Source organism: Peromyscus californicus, unplaced genomic scaffold (assembly GCF_007827085.1).
Source record: "Peromyscus californicus insignis strain IS unplaced genomic scaffold, ASM782708v3 Scaffold_21__1_contigs__length_65335640, whole genome shotgun sequence".
Lineage (NCBI taxonomy): Eukaryota > Metazoa > Chordata > Mammalia > Rodentia > Cricetidae > Peromyscus > Peromyscus californicus.
The window spans coordinates 11,825,266-11,847,436 of record NW_026294514.1 but is presented as its reverse complement, the minus strand read 5'-3'; the positions used below and the strand labels follow the sequence as shown (position 1 = coordinate 11,847,436).

The window sequence follows — 22,171 nt, the reverse complement described above, 5'->3', positions numbered from 1 at the left end:
CCCAGCCGACTGGAAACAGCCATAAAAGTGCAGCACTCAGGCATGACGTATCTTTCCCAGGGTGGGTGAATAACCTGGCTTTCTGATGATTGTAGAAAACAAGTAAACAGAATGGAAAGAAAGGAAGAGCCTTAAGCAACCCATCTGTCAAACCCAATGTGTAGATCCGGTCTGCAGGTTGACTTCAAAAAAAGGAACGCTTCTGCATACAGGAGGGATAATTTCTAATAAACCACTCTCTCTAAATCTCAGCTTCTCCATCTATGAAATGAAGGTAATAATGGTATTTAAAAGAATTTCCAAATAGCATTTAATTCAGCACGTGACATCTGGTAGGTGTCCAATTACTACTGTCATCATCACTTAAAAATGAAAGCATACTTACCACCAAGGGCGTCTGTGAGCTGGTCCAGAGTGGGCTCTGGATAGTTCCTGAGCAGTGTGTACATGGACATCACCATCCCAGGAGTACAGAATCCACACTGTGTGCCATGACACTTGGCAATCCTCTCCTGGAAGCACAAGTTAGAAATGCAGACCTTGCACTCTCTTCCAGGCCTACAAAATCTGAGCAGCATCCCCAGGACATTCTTGTGCTCACTGAATTTAGAAAGGAGCGCCCCACCCCCACCCCCCGCCAAAGTCCACACTTCAGGTGGCTTCCTTTGGGCTGGCCAGTCTGACTGTTGAGCCCCATAAGCTGTTCGGCTTGACTTCAGACAGTAGTTCTGAGGCTTTGAATGGCCTGGGAGCTTATCAGTTCCACCCCAGCAGCACACCAGATCAAGTGACTTTTAGAGTGTCGGGGTGAGGTAAAATTGTATATCTTTTAAAGACTCCTCAGTGTGCAGTGAGGGTGTGAACCACTGCAGCGGAGGAAGGCCTTGGAAGAAATGACCAAATTATATTCAAGTTGAAAAACCTGGAAAAAGCATGATAGACACACACTTGAGTATTAACATGGGCATACCGCCACCTCTCTCTCTCTCTCTCTCTCTCTCTCTCTCTCTCTCTCTCTCTCTCCCTCCCTCTCTCTCTCTCTTTCATGAGTGTTTTGATCTTCCCACAGATGTGTTAATGCTCTACCATGCAGGAGTTTACAAAGCACTAGAACCGAGGACCCAACCAAGACAGAAACCCTGCCTTTATTTCTTCTGTACTTTTCCCATCCCCACTGTTTTCTCTTTGGAGACTGACTTCCAAGGGACAAGCACATTCTGGTGCCGGCTCCCGGCAGCATTGCACCAAGGAGAGCTCAGCATCGGGGGGAATGAAAAGGGCCCCTTGCCTGTGTGGACTCAAGTCCCCTACATACATAGGCTGTCCAGGCAGCAACATCCTCCTTTTGCTTAATGGGGTTTGAGAACATTAAACCCAAAATTTTATCACATCTACAGAAGGTGAAGTTTGGCTCTTTGCTATGTGGCTCCTATCTTGTACCCTTTCTGTCCACTCCCCATCCATGACCCTCAGTCAAGACAAGGAGCAACGGCCGTGTGTGGGGGCGGGGGGGGTAGGGTGGGGCGGGGGTGGAGGGGCGATGCGCATATGCACTGATGTAAGGGGTCTAGGTTTGAGCAACAAAGCTACAGCCTCCATGGACAGAGCCTGTCCTCTGCAAGTCCAAGCTCAACACATCTTTTTTAAGGGAGGGCGGATATTTTTAATTCAGTTTTTAAATCAAGTTATTTTTCACTTTCCAACAACAACAACCCCCAAATTGTATATGTCGATGCACGTGGCTGGTGTTTCCTTCTGGGTTTGGAAGACCCAAGATGGATAGTACCCTCTAATTGGAACCCAGAGGAAACAAAACTTTGGTCATGGCAGCATTTCCTTAAGAAAGAGGAGTCCTCTGGTCTTCCAAAAGCACCTTCCCAAGAAGTGAGTTACTCATACACCCCAGAATCCCAGCTTTATTCTCAGCTCCCTCCCGTTGCTTTGAACTGTCATCAGTGACCAAGCAGCAGGGCCCAGACTTCCTACTCCCAGAGTCCCTTAGGGGAACAGCGCACCCTCACCTGAATAGGATGAAGTCTGGTTGTGGTGCTGCCTATGCCTTCTACCGTGGTGACGGCTGTACCATGCAGAGAGCAGATGGGGGTCAGGCAGGCATTGACTGGATGATGCCTTTGGAACGCAAAAGAGAATCACAGATGAAATCCAGTGGAAAGGGGGACCGAACACCCCCCCGGGCACCTCTCGTAGACAGGTCAGGGGTGATGTCCCAGGCTCTGAATCTGTGTTTCATTCTCAGCACATATTCATTTCACAGAAACAGAGCTGAGAATCAGAGTGATTTATTCAGGGTCGCAGCTGGAGTGCCAGTGGCAGAATTAAAATTAGACCTCAGAATTCCGATTCCTGAAAGCTTCAACCAACTTAATTATTTCCCTTTCAAACCAGGACTGATGCTCTCTAATCACATGTAACTGGCTATGAACCTAAAGCAGCTTTCACCCTGCGGGGGAGCTGGGCCAAGGTTGGTTGGGCAATGAAGTGAGTTTGGTATTGCTCTTCAGCAGAAGAAAGAGTGCCAGGTGAAGAGCTCTTCCTCTCCGCAGGACCACTGCTAAAAATGCCCACTTCAAAACAACACTTAAAATGTTCTCAGTTACTAACCACAACTACAGATGGAAAAAGACACAAGAGACAAATATTCAAAGCCCATGATAACCAGCAAAGACTTGAACTAAACAATGAGAAACACCATTTTATCAAATAAAACTATATGTTTTCAAAACATTATAATGTCTATTATTTAAAAAGGCTCGGTCAGGGAAATGGGATTCCTACCACTCATGAGAGTGTAAATGCACTCTCTCAGAGTTCTGGGAGACGACAGTTCATTTGGAAGACATAAAAATCACTTTAAAATGAACACTCTTTAACTCTGCAAGTACACCTCTGTCAATGTACCATAAGCAAATGGTCATGGACATAAACACTACCTGTAAGAAAGGTTTATTGATGAATGCTTAAAAATAATTCCCTATTTGTTTTGACACTTCAAAACTATGTAACACACAAAGCCGTTACGTTGACTTTATTATTTGAAAGACCTTCATGAAAATTTAACATAAATTAGGATGTTCAAGCAATATATGAAGTTTGCTTCCATTTGTTAAAAACAAGAGATTGAAAAGATATCACTTATTGATAAGTAAATACAAATACTAGGTGACGAACTATATGCCAGGCAGAGCTGCAGGCATTGGGATTCACCAGCAAGCAGAGACAGGTCAATGGCAGCAGAGTGTGCATTCTAGTTGAGGGGAGATAGACAACTCTCAAGTCCATTGAGGCAGTAAGAAGTACTGAAAATAAATGAATGGAGGGGATTGTGAATAAATGAATGGGGACTATGAATAAGTGAATGGAGGGGACTGCAGATAAATGAATGGGGACTATGAATAAGTGAATGGAGGGGACTGCAGATAAATGAATGGGGACTATGAATAAGTGAATGGAGGGGAAGAGAATGAACTTCTGTGGGTAATCAGGGAGGAGTGAGAATATTAATGCTTCTGCTAAAATCTAGATGATCTGAAAGAGTTCAACATAAAAGGCAGACAGAGCACATGCGTGGGTCCTGAAGTGTTGAGCTCAGATGTCTACCAAGAGAAGGAGACAGAAGGAAAGTCTGTGAGGGTGAAGCACAGGGAATGTGGGAAAAGGCCAGTAGCCAAGGCTAGACCCAGGCAGATCCCAGGGAGCAAGTGACAGGGCTTCCCTGTGAAGGTGAATTTGAACGTTGGCCTAAATGTGCCCAACCACAGAGTTTAGAGGTAACAAATCATAAGACCGTCTTGCTTTAAAATCAGAATAAGCCAGAAAAGCTACAAAATCACATTTAAAAAATTCCTCTCCTCAGGAGCTGTTGACAGTTGATGGCTGCTGGAGGAAGGCGAGCCAGTGTCCTTCAGGTGTGGTACGTGGAGAGCAACCATGCTCCAGTAGATGACTGCATACCCGTGAGAACATGAGCAGCACAGACTGAACTCTGCGGGTTGTGAAAAAGAATAGGAGTTGGGAGTGGGGTGTACCCAGAAGAAAGGAGGAGAAGAGGGGGTGAATATGATGGAAATAAACTGTATACTTGTATGAAATTCTGAAAAATTCAAACTATTGTATATATGTTCATATATTTAAAATGTATATATTAAAAACATTTTATATATAAATGTTATATAATGTATATATAAATAAATAATATATATATATATATAATCTCATACTGAGTACATGGAGAAGCTTAAAAACCCTATATGCTATTAATGCTATTAAGTGTCAAATCTTAATAAGAGAGAAGATATATGAACAGTTGTTCTCAGCCCTAAGATTTAGTTGCTGTGTTTCTGAAATGTAAAGAGAATGAAGAGTCCGCCTTGAACAAGAGAAAGAAGAAACCAGAGTGACTGCCAGCAAACCATTAGTGGTCACACGTGGGCGGATATAATGGGTTAGTGCACAAAGCCGGACGGACTCTGCCCCACCAGTGTGCACTGGGAGCTCGGCCGGAGGGGTAGTAGCTCAAAGAGGAGGTGAGGAAGGAGCTGAAGGAGATTCCCCAGGCTCCGAAACAAAGAGGCTCATGGCGGGCTGAACTGAGAGGAAATGCTAAGCTTTCATTGAGTAGAATGTCATCATTACCCTTTAGGGGCTAACAGTAAGGCAGCATGGAGGCCAAAGATCTCCTGAAGCAGACAGTAAGAGAGGAGACGGAAGACAACTTCCAGGATCCTAAACATCTGGCAGCAGGGAGAGGTTTCCTAGGTTTCCCAGGGAATGTAAGAGCAGCATAGCCCCGGCTGCTGCTCGGATCCTAGACCTCATCTTGAATGTGGGGAATGGGGAGGGCGGCTTAACCAGTGCATAAAGTGGAGTCCCAGAAAAAGAGGAGAGAGAGACAGGAACAGATAAATATGCGAAACAATGATGCGGTGAAGAGAAATACAGAATGTAAACAAAATAGGAAACCACAGTGGTTTTCAGTAGGAGAGTGATGCCATCTAATTCTTTCTTGAAGCAGAGCTCTCTGGCTTACAGATGGAGAACGCATGTATGGGAGCAAGGAGATGTGAGTAGGCCCTAACTACACACGTGTGATCGTGGCTTTATCCTCCATTGTCATTTCATAGCAGCCTTCCTCCCCAGATGGCACAGAGTCAGGCAGTCTTTCAACTCTGTGGTGGAATACTAGTTGAAGATGTGTGACATTCGTTTAGGCTGTGGAGTATTTGTCTAACGATGCAAAGATGTGCTGCATGCTTTTATGTTGCATTTGTTTAACTCTGTAAAGCTGTGTTACTTTGCCTGTCTAGTAAAGAGCTGAATGGCCAAGAGCTAGGCAGGAGAGAGGGATATGCAGAGAGAATAAATAGAAGGAGAAATCTAGGCTCCAGAGAAGGGGACAGAGGAGTGAGCAAAGGAGAAGGAGAGGAGGACGCCAGAGGCCAGCCACTGAGTAAGAAGGAAAGAAAGAGATATAGAACAAATAAAGGTAAAAAGCCCAGAGGCAAAACATAGTTAAAGAGAAATGGGGTGATTTAAGTTAGAAAAGCTGGCTAGAAACAAGCCAAGCTAAGGCCGGGCATTCATAAGTAAGAATAAGTCTCCATGTATTAGTTGAGTGATGAGCCCCCAAAGAGTTAAAAAAAAAAAACCCTACAAACTCTTTGCTAGGGGTAATTTTTCCAATCTATTCATGTTCTTGTTTATCACTGAATCCTCAGTGCTCAGCATAGTTCTTTCCACATAGCAGATGCTCCATACACATTCACCAACTGAAGGAAGAAAATAAAGTTGAGAACAGTAAAGTTCACTCATAGCTGGACTCCGCGGTGAGGTACCTGATCGTCTTGGTGCTGGGGTTGTATCGGGACACCATCACTGTGCAGGCCCCACAGCCTCCTCCTCCACAGCCGTACTTCGTGCCTGTGAGTCGGACTGGAGGAAATTGAGTTAAAGAGAACGTTTCTTTCTAGAGTAGCCCTGACTTAGGCTGTGACACCATTGTAGCTAGAGTTTTCCTGCCTGGCCCACAGTCAGGACAAATCTCTCTCACCCACCAGTCCCCACAGCCGCTCAGACCCGACCAAGTAAACACAGAGACTTATATTGGTTACAAACTGTATGGCCGTGGCAGGCTTCTTGCTAACTGTTCTTACAGCTTAAATTAATCCATTTCTATAAATCTATACCTTGCCACGTGGCTCGTGGCTTACCGGCATCTTCACATGCTGTTTGTCATGGTGGCGGCTGGCAGTGTCTCTCTGACTCAGCCTTCCACTTCCCAGCTTTATTCTCCTTGTCCCGCCTACACTTCCTGCCTAGCCAATGGCCAATCAGTGTTTTATTTATTGACCAATCAGAGCAACACATTTGCCATACAGAACATCCCACAGCACACCATCACAGACACGTCTAGGAAAGTTCAATGTGGATTCATTCACCAATGGCTGCTACTTAAGTCTTATAATTTCTGGCTTCCTTTTGTGCGTTACGGCATGCACCCACCCTTTATATGAAGCCGGAACACAGGCTGTCAAAAATAGGGCCAGACTGAAGAAGAGTCTATGCATGTAAGTATTTTGAGAATTTGCAGGTGGGAGTGCACTGTATATTTGCCTTCATCATTATGTAGGTCTCTGAGGAAATGCACAAAATGTTATATTATAAATACTTTATGAAATATCTGTGTCACACTAGAAACACAGTAAGTTATTGTCTGTATCTTGTCAGCTGAAACTTCTAACTGTTCCCTCAAATCTCTTCTATCATCATCATCATCATCATCATCATTATTATTATTATATTTTTTTGGTGTTCGAGACAGGGTTTCTCTGTGTAACAGCTCTGGTTGTCCTGGAACTCACTATGTAGAACAGGCTGGCCTCGAACTCACAGAACTCATCCTGCCTCTGCCACCCAAGTGCAGGGATTAAAGGCGTGCACCCATTTTTCATTTACTTTCAGGAGACTTCTATGTTTTCTTTTTCCAATGGCATAACCGTCAGTCACTGAAGATAAAGTACAAAAATTGTCTGTTAATTCTAGAGGATGCTTAATTAATGCTTTCAACATCCATCTCTGTACTTCCCCTTGCTTGTTTCTCCATCTTATAGCACTGAATTAGTGCTAAAACAGAGGTTAAGAGAACACGCTGACACACTCATTCAAACACACACACACTCACATACTCAAATACGCCACTCACACACTGAAAGACACCACTCACACACTCAAACACAATACTCACACACTCAAACACACTACTCACACACTCAAAAACATCACAAAGTTACCCTTAATCTCACACATCCATACATTATTTCCACATATACTCAAACACTCATACACACACACTCAAACACCCACACATACACACATAAGGACAGTCATTCTCACACAACTCATATACTCTTGTACACATGCACATTCACATATACACATTCACAGACCCTCTCACTAAAATGCTCTCCCACACACAAACCCAGTCACACATACATATACTCATTTAGGCACACTCATGCACACATACTCATAGGCCTAAATTCACACACTTAAAAACTCTTGCAAATTCCCACAAACTCTTATACACAAACACTCTTGCAAACACTTTTGCACACACTCTCAGAGGCTCACCAATACATACTCAAACACACACACACACACACACACACACACACACACACACACACACGAGAGAGAGGCTCATACACATACCTAGCACATTCTGGCATATATCCACACTCATTCGCATTTACATGCATGCACATATTCACACACTCACTCTCACTCAAACACACATTCTCGCAAGTCACACACAAAACACTTACAGATCCACTCTCGCACACAACACTCACAGACATACATAAACATCTTACATCTCAAACACATACACCAAGACTCACACTTGTCCACACACTTACATCCCTCACAAATTCACACGCAAGAACATATACATATACACTCAAGACATGCTATAGACTTCCAGATATATGCACTCACAATTTCACACACATATGTTCTCACAGATTCCCACTCCCACAAATTCTCACACACAAACACAGACTCTCACAGGCTCATAGACTTAACATGCACAAACACACACACTCACAGCACACAGCAAAGGATACGGTTCTTCCTCAGGTATGGTAACAGCATCATTTCAGGATCCACATGCTTTTCTACCACCTGTGCAAGAGAAACATAGTCATGCACACACAAACAAGAGCTGGTGTGATGTTATGTTCACACTGGTAGGACCCTGCTGGTTCCAGAGAAATGCATCTGTGATGTGCAAACATCAACATCAAAATAAAAGTATAAATCTCCATCCCTGACTGTTCCTTGTCCGGAATTGTCACTGTTCCCTAAGGCTGTGGCTGTTTCCACTCACAGGAACACTAGTGACTCTGTCCAGCTTCCCCTAGAAGGACACTGGGAGAGAACAGAGCAGTGGGTTGGGGAGGAAGAGAAACAGAACAGAGAGAGGAGCTGCTGGCAGAGCAGAGTGTCTGAAAGATGGATGCAGCTAACTTAAAAGACATGTTTGCCAAGTAGACCATAACCAGCCATGTCCCCACATACCCAAACCCAAGCAGCAAATGCATGTGCTGAGCCAGGCAAGGCTGTGCAGCTAGGCACACTTAAGCAACTGGGCTGACAGATACTCGGGGGCAGGAACTGAAACATGATGGATGGTCCTGGTTCCCTGGAATCCTGCTTTCTCTATTTTGATTTAAATTTTAAAAATTAATGTTTTGGGCATGCATGTGTTGCACAGACATATATGTAAGCCAAGCACCCATACACATAAAATAAAATTTGAATTGAATGTTTTAAGTTAGCACATAAAGTAATGGGTTCGTGGCATTTTTACTTTGTTGTTATTCATTTCCTCCCTGCTGAGGTCCCCCAGCTGGTTCCCTCCTCTGTTTTCATGTCCTGTGCATTTGAGATTCCTTTGGCATTCACGGAACAGACAAAGGCATGGCTTGCTTCATCTCTTCATAAACCTTAACCATCTTTCTCCATGTTGAGGTACTTTGTCCCTCTGGGAAGGAAGGCAGAGAAGGCACGCATCCAGAGCTGACTCCTCCCCTGCAACTTTATCCAGGCCCTCGCAGGACAAAGCAAAACTATTTGAGGAACGTGCGATGCGAGAGTATGCTGCATGAGAGCATGCGCGCGTGCGCGTACACACGTACACCTTCCATAGGATAAGTCTGGCTCTCAAACAAACTTCAAGTTAATTCATTGAGTTTACTCTCTTCCTCTTTTCCCCAACCAGCTCACAGCCTGACTCTCTGCCAGGACATCTAAGGTTTGAAACCTGGGTTATTTCTAACTTTTTCTTTCTTTCCACCCACGGCAATCCCTGTCACCAAGTTCTGCTCCTTGAGAGTCTGAAAATGATTCTCCACCACGCTGCCACCACCAGCATGGGCCGTTATCATCTGGAGCCTGCACAATTATAACAGCCGTCTCCCAGGTCTCTCGGCTTCTACTCTGCCACCCACAAGCCTTGCCTGCACAAGTGACCCCTTGAAAACACTAGTCTGATCATCCCGTGCACTGGCCATGCCATGTAGGGAATTCCTGAACCTGCCAGACACTTGTTATGACCCTCTCTTCCACCCTGGACTCAAGCTTTCTTGGAGAGGAACCAATTTCCGTGAATTAACACCCGAGTCCCTGTGTTTGAGAACTTAAAACTCCTGGCAGCGCGTCTTCCCTAAACAGCCCCTGCACACTCTTGAACTCAGGCAATGCATGGACTCTTAACTTTCATTGTGTTTACATTCAGCCTTCCTCTCACGCAGAGCAAAAAGCCAAAGCCAAAAGGCCTGCTGTGCAGGTCACCAGAGCACCCCGAAGGTGTTCCAGGAGTCCTCGCAAAGGCAGATCTGAGTCCCAGAAGTCTGGCTTTTGACGGGGCCCTTCTCGCCAATGGCTTCTCATGCTTCTCCGAACAGCCCCTCACTTGCTGATCGGTGTTGAAATACACGCTTCACCAAAATTGGGAGGGGCAAGAATGGGAGGGAAAAGCCGACACGATGTTTGTTTGTTTGTTTTTGTGGGGTCGGGGGATCATTTCAAAAACTTAACCAGTATTTCTAGAGTCTTCTTTACAAATGGAATCACAGAACATTTGATCCCAGGACCAGGTCCAAGGCACCTGGAGGTCCCCAGCGGTGCCAGCGGGGGGCGGGGGGGGGGGGCCTGAGAGAGAGGAATGAGCCTTCAGATAAGAAAGGATCCTTTATTCTTAGAAATCAACAGAACATAAAGCTGCCCTACTCATTAAAAACTCCTGTTTGGAGCCGGGCGGTGGTGGCGCACGCCTTTAATCCCAGCACTCGGGAGGCAGAGCCAGGCGGATCTCTGTGAGTTCGAGGCCAGCCTGGGCTACCAAGTGAGTTCCAGGAAAGGCGCAAAGCTACACAGAGAAACCCTGTCTCAAAAAAACCAAAAAAAAAAAAAACCTCCCGTTTGGAAGCAGGGCGGGGAGAAAGAGGGAGATATCAGACTCCATATGGCTGCGGCCTCCCGGAACTAAACTCCCAGTATCAGCTATAAGGCTGGACTCCGGCTCCTGGCCACTTCTCCAGCCCCAACAGTTTATTCTCTGAGCGTGTAAATAATCTCCTGTCCCAGGACATTCGCACCTGGATTTCTCTGCCTGAAATATTCTTTCCCCATATGTATGCTTGGTTACTTCATCCCAGACACTGCTCCAGTGTCCCCTTCATCAGAGTCTGTCCATCTCACTTTGCTTTAGGTCCGACACCACACTCTCTCTTCTGTTCATATGCGTGTTAGCTGTTACCCAGGACGGGCCAACTCCACACCAGCAGGGACCTCAGCATTTCTATAGCTTGCTGTATTCCATAAGCCCAAACACAGTTTGGCATGTGTTAGGCTGTTAATAAAACCGCGGATTGAATGTTCATGATCACGCCTTACGCAGTCAGTAGCATTGCCCCTCCCCCTTAGTAAAGGAGTGAGCCTCCTCCATGAGGCAGTGTGGGTGAGCGGTGAGTGGCAGATGAGGAAGGGAATCCCTGCTTGTTTACTAAGGACAGAAGACTCCTGTGCTTATTCTGTGATGCAAAAGAAAGCAGGAAGGAGGGAGACATCCATTTCACCCCATGAGCCTCCCTTGCCCTCACACTGGTCCTGTGGGGCCCGAATGGTGCCCATTAAGGATCCATCTTATCCCATGTGAGGCCCATAAAGCAGGGACACATGAGCTTTTTAGCGGGGGGACTCGTATAATTTGAGAGACCCTGTTCTTCAAGAAAACACATTACAAAACCACAGCTGTGTGAACCAACTCACGGCCTCAGAACCCGCCTCCCACAGGGAGCGTCTGGTGCTAAACCTTCCTTGGCTTCCTGAGGGTCAGCCAGGCCCAGCCAGGGCGCTGTTTGTCCACAGCCAGAGGCTGGGGCCACAGTAGATCCAAACGGAGGAGCACCGCCACTGAGCACCACCCCCGCAAAAACGCTATCAGTTTATACTGAGAACACTCTGAACAAGCAAGGTCATTGCCCAGACCTCGGCGTTTAATGATGCCCAGGGGCTTTGCTGTGCAGGAGCAACAGGCTTGGCTTGGAACAGCCAGCAAGGTCTTCTGAGCCAAAGTACACACACACATAAAACAAAACAGAACTCCACAGCCAGCAGGGGTCCCTAGAGCCAGTTTCTGGCAAGCTGTGCTGTGCCAGGAACTTGCTTTGACTTTACGAAGTCACAACTTCATCTGAGAAATAACGGGGTAGCTTGGATCCGTGCATCACTGTGGTCCCGTCACTACTGGGTACTGCTCACCCTAGACAAGCTGAGAACTGAGGCTGTCTATTCAAATGTGCTGGAAGATGTTATTAGCCGGGGCTTTGAGGGTGGGAAGGTCTGGGTTCACGGTGCTGGATGGGTTAAGAACAGAGCTCTTTTCCCTGCTGTTTGAGGAGGGGGTGGGCTTGCATATCCCACTACGATGGATGGGAAGGCCAGGGATTGGGGATGTTGGGAAGGGAGAGACCCTGGAATTCAGGCAATTCTGAAACTCGCCCTTAGTCTCCTACGTGCAGGTAGTGACGCATGACATCCCATGCCAAGGTCGTGGGAAAGCGGGGTGCAGGATCGGAAGGGGCCAGGGACTGGTGCAGGGGCCTTCCCTTCCTGGGCAGCCCGCGGGCGCTCACCTTCCGGCCATTCACGAAGAAGAGCAGCTGCGGGGGATCCATGACGCCCGAGGTCCCCAGCAGGTCCTGAGCAGCGCCAGCCCCAGCCGAGAATAAATTGCCTGAGGCGGAGGGGAGGGGCTTGCCTGAGCCTCAGGCCTCCGCCCGCCTGCCCGCCCAGAAACTTCTGGAAGAACCAGTGCTGCCCAGTTCCTAACAGGAAAACTGTCCAGACCCCTGTCCAGTGTGCCAAGCGGGAGGCGCACCGCAATCTTTTGGCATCGATGGGATGGCTCAGGAGGTCCCGGGTCATTGCTTTGGTAGCTAACTGGTGCCAACGCTTGCTTATTCGAATTGGCTTCCAGTTTGTTTGAACCCTCTCCGCTTGTTCAGGGGGAGGTCAGGCTGGTTGTATTGCTGACTCACATCCCGAGAGTCCTGTGTCCTTAGCAGCAAATAACCATGCTTATTTACTTGGGAAATACTTACCTGCATACTTGAAACCTGCGCTCAGAAGGTAACCCTTTGGCTCTCTCTTTACATTATAAAACTTGGCACATCTCGAATGAGATCAAACTAATTTTCAGACCTCGTTTCACTTGGTATGCCTTCCTAGATTATATTGTTCATGCAAACACATTATTCCCTGCACACACACACACACACACACACACACACACACACACACACACACACCTTTGTAAACCAGCCTGGTCTCAGATCTCTGCCTGCCTCTGTCTCCTGAGTGCTGGGCTACACATTTTCTTTGTGAAAACTGGCCAAGTTTGTTCGTCGAAGAGAATAACCCACATCTCCACAACTCCAGGAGCTTTAGTGGTTAAGTGGTTAACATTTCCTGGCTTCCTGGGTGTCTCCAAGCAAATTTCACACGCAGTGTTTTACCCCTAAATGCGTCAGTAGACACAAAGCATGTCCACACACTTTCCTTCTCCCTCCCTCCCTCCCTCCCTCCCTCCCTCCCTCCCTCCCTTCCTTCCTTCCTTCCTTCCTTCCTTCCCTTCCTTAAAGGTGTGTGCCACCATATCTGGCATACCTTTTTTTGGGGGAGTGGGGATACTTTGTTTGACATGGGGTGGGGAGATGGCTCAGTGTTAAGAGCACTTGTTACTCTAAGTGAGGACTGGAGTTCAATTCCCAAGCCCCATAGTCATCCTTAACTCCAGTTCCAGGGAACCTGATTTCCTTCTTCTGATGTCCCAGGACCCCAGGCATGCACATAACACACACACACACACACACACACACACACACACACACACACACACACACACCACTCATACACTTAAAATAAATATTTAAAAAAACAAGCTATTTGCTTTATTTTGTACATAGATCTATTTAAAAACAAGAACATCAGTATTACAGTACCAATAAAACCTGTGGGCATTCTTATCCATGCAGCACATTCTGCTGAAGATGCAAACTGAAAATCTTTTCCATTCCAGTTATCCCTTTCGTGGTCACCAACTTAGTGAAAAGATACTTTCATTTCACAGGGTTTTCAAATAACCTGCCATCCATTGGCAATTGTTTAGATTTTTGTTGTTGTGATGGTGGTGGTATGGAATGTTTTTGCTGCTCATTTGTTATTACAAACCATGGCACCCTGACATTTGTCTAAGAGAATTTTTGATAGTTTCCCAAAAGTGGGATTGTAGAAACAAATAGTAGATAGATATGCAAATTTTCTAGATAGTGTCAAAATCTTTCCTATGAGCTTGTATTATTTTGCATGCTTCCAGCAATGTGCAAGAACCAAATGGGCTAGCAGAGGGAAGGGGCTGGATTACTAAAACCTAGGTATCTGGAAAAGCTCTGAGGGAAAAGCTCAGTCTTTGTCAGTATCTCTGGAGGGGGCATTTCAGAGGGGTGTGAAGTCGTCTTGTGAAGAGGCAGGCCGTGGCCTCTGATGTAGGTGCACCACTCCAGATTGGGCCATTAGGCTGATTCCGGGAGTGCTGAAGCAAGCTGGCAGCTGGACCAATGGGTACTGTTGTGCAACATGCCATCACTAGGGTGAAGCCGGCAAAAGGTGTCGGCTTTTAGGAAGGAGCAAGTGACGTCCCTTCACCCTCTGTTTTCTCCTCTGGTGGCCTCTGTAGACAGGAGTTAAAATGAGGTCAGTTAGCAAAGAACAGATATTTTTAGTCCTGATATCATACAGCAAAGTGTAAAGTTAAGAGCTGAGATGATGGCTGGCATGTATTAAAAAGTGGAGTTTGGATTACAAGTGGCACACACTTGTAACTTCCAGCCTCCGGAAGTGTTTGAAGCGAGCAAAACACAAGGTTTCAGTGTCAACAAATCCATGGGTGTTTTCATCATGTCAATGCTAGTCCTAGACCACCGTGCTATTACTGTTATCATTTACTCCAGCTGGCTCCACACCAGCTGATCAGGGTCATCACACCCAGCAACCAGAGAGCTGGGCTCATGCTCTAGCCTTGGAGCTTTTTGGTTTTTTTTTAAAGATTTATTTATTATATATACAGTGTTCTGCCTGCAGGAAAGAGGGCACCAGATCTCACTACAGATGGTTGTGAGCCACCCTGTGGGTGCTGGGAATTGAACTCAGGACCTCTGGAAGAGCATCCAGTGCTCTTAACTTCTGAGCCATCTTTCCAGCCTGTCTTGGGATGGGGGTGGGGGGAGTCCTCTAAATTCCACTCTTTCTGTGTCTTGCCTCAGGGATGTGTAGGAGCTTCCTAGAGTCACTTCTGTGGTACTCCAGGCGCTGCCCCCCCCCCCACACCTTCTCATTCTTTAGACTACAGCAAACAGTAATTATGAATTTTATCTCTTGGTTGGGTGTTAATCAAATTTCAGTGCCAAGCAGCATTGGACAAAGTCAGTACCAATTGAGATAAAAAACAAAACAAAACAAAAAACCCCACTCAAATAATAATAGTTTATGCTGCAATGTGATCCTAATATGGGTTTTCCAGGTGTTACCACCACTTTCTTCAGGAGAGGCATTCTCACAGAAATTGGGAACAAGACGAAGATGCCATTTTCACCACTAGCAAACATTTTAAGGAAACAGAGATGCGATTTGGATAAGAAAAGTAATCAAGGAAAATAAAAACTCTTCCGTTTCATTTGCTTTAACTTTGAAACTCATTAATTTTGGAGATCATACGCTTGAGTAATACTAGCTTAGCTGTAGATGAAGCTGCCTAATGTTTTAAAACCATATCTGTTATTTCTCCCTGTTTTCCAGGAAAAGATGCCATTGTGAATGGTTAACTATTCCTAAGAAAAGGATCCCAAGTTCATTAATCAGTAACTTTTCTCTAGGTTTAAACAGTCCATGTTACCTGGTCTTCGGATAAGTCAAACTAAGGGCCAAGCACTTGCCAGTCTTGTTAACCCAGGTGAACTAATGGTTAACTTGCATGAAGTGTTTACCTATTGGTGTAATTATTAAGGCCACTCCACGTAGTTAAAAGGAGATTTATTTAATGGCGTAACTTACAAATTAAGGGATAGGTAGGTCTCGGGGTCTGGGGAAGGTGTATTGCAGTCCAGCGGTGTTCTCTGGAGTGCCTCCCTTGGTCCCGCCTTGTAGGTGTGACAGTTGCCGAAGACTCAGTGGGGGTTGGAACTTCCAGATCAAAGCTGGAATGGCTACCCACTACATTTACCTGGAATTATTTGAGTAGGAATGCTCCCCATAGGCTTATGTTTTCAATATTTGGCTCCCTACGGCTTGCGGCACAAGTAGGATTATTCCTTAAAATTATAAGAAAGGAATTGAAATGTGCCTGGAAATGGGCTAGAGAGATGGATCAGTTCATGCTCTTACAGAGACCAGAGTTCAGTTCCTAGCATCCATGTCAGATGGCTCACAGCCTCTTAGCACTCTAGCTCCAAGGGATCCAGTGCATTCTTCTGGATTCCTCCGGCTCCTGCACTCACTTGTGCATATATATACCCACATGATTTAAAGAAGAGAGAAGGCAGGCCATTAAGTTAGCCCAGCCATCCTTACCTATATGGGACTGATGAGATGGCTCAGTGGTTAAAAGCATTTGCTGCTCTTCCAGAGGACTTGAGCTTAGTTCCCAGCACCGACAAACACACATATATTTTAAAAAACTAAAATTTAAATAAGTTCTGGAAAACTAGGGTAGTTGCTACTTTTCTGGTTGCAGGAACAAATACCTGAATAAGATAACTTAAGTGAGTAAGGGCTTATTCAGTTTGCAGTGTGAAAGGGTCAACTCCACCATGATGGAGAAGGCACGGACGGCAGCAGGAATGAGGGAGCTGATCCCATCTCACCCACAGTCAGGAAACAAAGATCCACGCTGGTGCCCGGCTCGCTTTCCCCTCTTCATTCATGTATGACCCCAGTCTGTGGGTTGGTGCTGCTCTTCCCACCTTCATTAGTCTAGAAAGCCGCTCACGACATGTCCAGAGCCTGTCTCCTATGTGATCCTAGATCCTGCAGATATTAACCATCACAGCTCCCACTGCCTGAGCCGTAAGATTACATACAGCTGAAGTGGTTAAAAAAGCCAACACCTAACAAGTATTTCGAAAAGCAGAATGCCAAGGGGAAACGGCAACAGGCCAGGACAGATGATTTCAAACCTTCTTTGATCTTCATGTATACCGAATGGCTCAAAAGCAAAAAACAAGATATCCTGGTATACAAGGTAACCAATGCAAAAGTATTTACTGATATATTTTATTTGGTAAAAGGAAAATAGTTAACAGTTAAATGATACTCGGTAGAAATTTAAATTAACAAGTTATGTAATGACCAATGTTTTTTTTAAAAAAAAGTTTGCTATTTGAAATATGGCTATTTTGTGCACATACACCTCAATGTAAGAATAGACAAAGCAATAATCCATGAGAGCCCCCTAAAATAAAAAACAGAAAACGTCTTCATGTAAAAACCAAAACAGAATACTTCTTCATGTTTCACGTCTTGATCCTAATTATGCTTCTGTTCTTTTGGTGCTTTGAGAACTCAGAAAAACTAGGATCCATATCTACTTCACCTTCTCATCTTGCTGCAAGAGAAAAGAAAAAGCAAGATTAGTAATAATCATTCCAAGCTAATCATTTTTTTCTGTGAAGTACTGAGAAGACATCATTTCCAGTAAGCGGTTCCCTTAAAGCACAGCTCTGTCACGTGGATGAGGAGGGAGGCACTGGGTTTCTGTAGTTTTTAGCACCTATGATCGTACTCCTAAGAACAGTACTTGGGTCTATCTACAGTAGGTCTCTTTAGCCCAAAGAAACCACACCGTGTGTTGTGTGATATTTTGTTTGTGTTCTGACAGACACAGCTTGCCTGGAGATCAGAGTGTGGAGCTAGCTACTAGTTAACCATAGAGGCCAGGGTGTTGGTGGCACACGCCTTTCCTCCCAGCACTTGGGAGGAGGAAGCAGGAATATAAGGTGGGTGGAGACAGGATCTCGGCCTCCCATTCGGTCTGAAGATTTGTAGAGGTAAGAAGTTTCAAGGCTGCGGCTCTGCTTCTCTGATCTTTCAGCTTTCACCCTAATATCTGACTCTGGGTTTTTATTGTTAAGATTAAATAGATTCAAGCAACACTGTGGGTTTTTCTGGGACTTGCTATTTTCATTCAACATCTTGGTTACCTTCAAGCCTCTCCCAGCTGGAACCACAGGCACTCATTTCATACTCTACTGCTGCAACAGTTGTTTCTGCTGGAACCTCAGACCCTCCTGTGTGGGCTGAGGTCTATGGCTGCCTGTTTTGTCTCCTGTGAGCTAGCTGTTCACTTCCCTCAGAATATGAGCTGTGGAAAATGCATGAGGCCTGAGACGAAGGCGTCCTCCTCCAGAAAAGACTGACTTTGCTTCTTACAACAAAAGGAAAACTACAGTTCATAGGTTTCTTATACTGCATCCTCAATTCCAAGTCTACACTTTCCAGAGAGTACAGATTCCAGCTGAAATCGGAATAAGGGTTTGGTTTTTATTATAAATTCTCAGAATGTTAGTTCTAAGTTCAGGACCAGGGTTATTTCCAAGGGCTGAAAAAGGCCAGTGGGAACTTATTTTTAGTTTGCTGCTCTATTGAGACAGTTCAGCTTTATTGAAAGAATCTGCACTAGACTTCATTTCAGCCAAGCCCTGGGATGTTCACTCTGCCCCAGGATCATAAGGCTTCCCTAGCCAAACAAGCACCTTCAGGCAAAAGCCAGCTCCTGGTCCACCTACCTCTTTAAAGGGGTTCCTTCTCACCTCTTTCTGAGCCGAGTCTTTTTTTACATTCATATTAGCTAAGAGGTACATTCAGTTTACTTTTTCCTTTCAGTATTTCACTGGCCATTCTTATTTTCTCAGAAGGAGGGCTGACCATCCTCCACAGTGCTCCAGGTGGTGGTACATCTCTTCTCTACATTGTGTGCGCATGTGCATACACAGGTGTAAGGTGTGCATGTTTCTGGATGAAATGTACGTGTACAGTTTCAAACTGAAAAGGCAGAAAAGGCTAGCGGGAGAACAGGATCCCTTCTCTTCTCCAGAGCCAATGACACTAACACTTTGAGTAACTGGACTTGATAAAAACTTTTAAACAAAAATCACAGTATACTTCAGTAAAAATACTGAATGAGACAACCCAGTTGTCACTTTCTTCTTTCAGTTTTGGTTTGGAAACAGAATACTGCAGATGTGTCCATTTCAAGTAGACACTCGCACACGTGAGGACTAGAATACAGGAGTCATCAGGAAGATGAAACAAATATAATTTAAAAATATTGACCTTTTAAGATGCAAAGCACTGAAGATCAAAAGAAGGCATTTTAACAGTAAAAGCCATAATCCATGGTGAACACATAATCATGATTTTTATATTAAACCATAGTGCAATTATCTTTCTGAAACAAAGACTAGACAGAGGAGACAGACGGGGGCATAGCAACACATAGATTTCACTGCAGCACTTTTAGTTTAAGAAAGATGGGTCAGAGAAAAAATAGGAGATGAGGATAGAGTAAACCTAGGGAAAGTACCCCCAGAAATGCAAATGGAACAGTACCAAGATAATATTTCTCACCTGCTATTGGCACAAATTAAAAAAAAATAACAGTACATTCCGTTAGGGTTGCAGGGTGCTCTACTGGAGGGCTGCTGGGAATGCACACTGGTACCATCAAAGAGAAGCAGTATGCCTGAACCTCACTGGTTTATGAAACCATCTAATCTAAGGCAAAGAATTATATATTAATCCAGGTGGTAAAGTGGTTCTAATGGGAATATGGGATAATAATTATGAAATTATGTACTAGAATTGAACAAACGAGTAAATATTTTCAGATAATGAGAACCAGGCTTCTCACTGATTGAGAAATCACAAATTAAGCAAAGGGGAATGCTAAAATGAACCCTGTGGTACTGAATTAAAACTAGAGGTACTAGATCAACTCTAATATATCATGGTTTTATTATACACACAATACATACAGAAATATAAAAGTATACATCTATGTGGATGTTGTATAACAGTTTCCTCTGAGACTAGAACATTCCATCCTGTGGGTTCCTTAAACAGGAAGGTAAATAACTCAAAATTGCTTCAGGAAGTCCCTGAAACTGACCAGATTCACTAGAGCAGTGGTTTTCAACCTGTGTGCCCACAACCCCTTAGGGGTGGGGGTCAAATGGCCCTTTCACAGGGGTCACCTAAGACCACTGGACAACACAGATATTTACATTGCAATTCATAACAGTAGCAAAATTACAATTATGAAGTAGCAATGAAAATAATTTTATGGTTGGGGGTCACCATAACACAATGAACTGTTTAAAGGGTCACAGCATTAGGAAAGTTGAGAACTACCACACTAGAGTAAGCAAAAAAACCTGAGAGTCCCTCTCAGATGGAAGTAAGCTAGGCTTTGAAGAATACTCTTAGCTAAGCCAAGCTGCAAAGAAGACTCTAAGACCAGATCAGCTACCTGGAAGAGTTTTAGACTGGAGGCACTTAAAAGAGACACTCTCCAACCTGTTGAGTGGCCTGCAGGCTGTGCACTGAGCTCCAGGTTCCCAGCTCTGTGAGCTGTCACCCATGCTGGGGTGGGCATTGGTGATACAGCTGTCTTTGAGTCATTTCTGCTCCTGTAAGTAACCCCTCACCCACATTCCTGTAAGTCACCGCAATGCAACTCATTGGTTCACCAAGTTGGACTTTGGTGGTATCCATCTGTCGTGGGTTTCCTATCTGATGTGAATAGATATGTGTACCACATACCCCAGGAAAACTTTTGTCACATAACAGTGGGTTAATACACATAAATATGCTTCCTAGTGCTATCTGCGAGAGGGCCCAACTATAATCCCTATGATAGACGACTTCAACAAGGACACCACCTACCACCCCCATCTACTGGCACTCGTGCCTTTGTTTCAGTCCTTCCAGTTGACTATGGGCAGGAACAGTGACTTTGTGTCTAACTAATAAAGTGACAAGGGGGAGAGATCACCTCATTTCTGAGAGCACACTTCATTATAAAACACCATCTCGCTAGAGGGCTTCGCTATAGATCTTTCTACAGCTGGCTTTGAACAAGCAGCCTTGTTGGGAGGGAGGCGGCTCACGTAGCAAGGAAGTGAAGACAATCTATGGACAATATCAAGAAGAGGAAATTCCACCAACAGTGTCTGCTAGGAAAGCCTCTAGAACCAGCTTCTCTGATACCCTGAGTGTAGTATTATGAAGCCCTAAGCCCAACATGAATTAAGCCATGCCGACAGTCTGGGGAATAATAAATAGGTGCTTTTTGTGAGTGACTAGATTTATGATAATACTGTGTAGAAATAGACTGGTAGTACTACATAATGTTAGCCATGAACATAGAGCCCAGATTCTGGTTGCTAAACATAATTTTACAGTCAAGGAAATCAGAATTCCTGAAGAAGCATCTGAGTCCAGGGCCAGGGCAGGAAAAACATTATGATGACCCTAGAACATCTGTGGTGTGAGAAAATAATGAAATGTCAGAAGAGTATGAAGTCTTGTTGAAGGAAGTCAGAATCTATTCTGAAGGGGCTCCTAATACCAAAGCTGGAATCACTTGAATAAAGAAGTAAAGATGGACAGTAATGAATTTTCAACTAGAATATGACACGAGGCTATTAGTTCACATCACTGTGTCAATATTAAAAAAGAAAAGACAGTATTTCCTCACAGAGGCAGTAGAACATGAAGTCAGTAATGGTCTCATGTGCATCACACTGGTATTGATTTCAAGCAAAAGCTACTAATAAATACTGAAATCACTAAGCAAAATTTTGAGGAACATGATGTGTAGACTCAAAGTATCTCCCCCAATCTTTAAGGAAAAGATAAAACTTTCACATTGTAGAAAGCCAGTGGATACCACAGTAGCCAAGAGATCAAGGTTAGCCTTCATCATGGTAGTGAGACAGACTAATAAAATGAATCCCTGATATGTTGTAATGAGGATGCCTCCTCCATGTGAAATTCATTAAAAAAATGCATAACCACAGTGTGATCATGAGGGAAAAAAGTAAAAAACCCAAATCTCAATTTGTGGATATTCTACAAAATAACTGACCTGTAATCCTCAAGATGTCATGAGAGGAAGAAGGACTAGGGAACTGACAGGTGTGATGAAGTTAAGGAGACACCAAAGCTAAACTTAACGCAGGGCTCTGACTGGTACTCTACTGCAGAGAAGAGCCATCAGCGCCACACAACTGGCCTCTGATGTACATGCAAAGACACTTAACAACATTGTTCATCAGAACCATGCCAAGATACAACTTCATAGAGAGGCTGGAATCACAAGCAGAATAAAAAAAAAACCAAAAACGGATTCTAATATGGAGTTGGTAGTCATGTAAAACAGTCTAGCACCTTACACAATTCCAATCCTGAGTGTAAGCTCAAAGAGAGATTAAAACATGGTCATGCAAAAATTTACACGTGAGCTTTCAGACCGACA

At 44.6% G+C, this 22,171-nt stretch overlaps 1 protein-coding gene across 1 annotated transcript in view; it reads right to left on the bottom strand.

Moving 5' to 3' along the window:
• Positions 1 to 12,335, bottom strand: part of Aox1 (aldehyde oxidase 1) — a 75,758-nt gene extending 63,423 nt beyond the window's left edge. Inside the window, exons 1-5 of the mRNA XM_052749505.1 lie at positions 12,216 to 12,335; positions 8,142 to 8,199; positions 5,853 to 5,949; positions 2,022 to 2,130; positions 386 to 512 (exon numbers count right to left, since the gene is read on the bottom strand). Of these exons, the coding sequence (XP_052605465.1) occupies positions 386 to 512; positions 2,022 to 2,130; positions 5,853 to 5,949; positions 8,142 to 8,199; positions 12,216 to 12,257 (433 nt within the window). The 5' untranslated portion in view covers positions 12,258 to 12,335. The remainder of the gene's footprint in view (positions 1 to 385; positions 513 to 2,021; positions 2,131 to 5,852; positions 5,950 to 8,141; positions 8,200 to 12,215) is intronic.
• Positions 12,336 to 22,171: the final 9,836 nt, after the last annotated feature.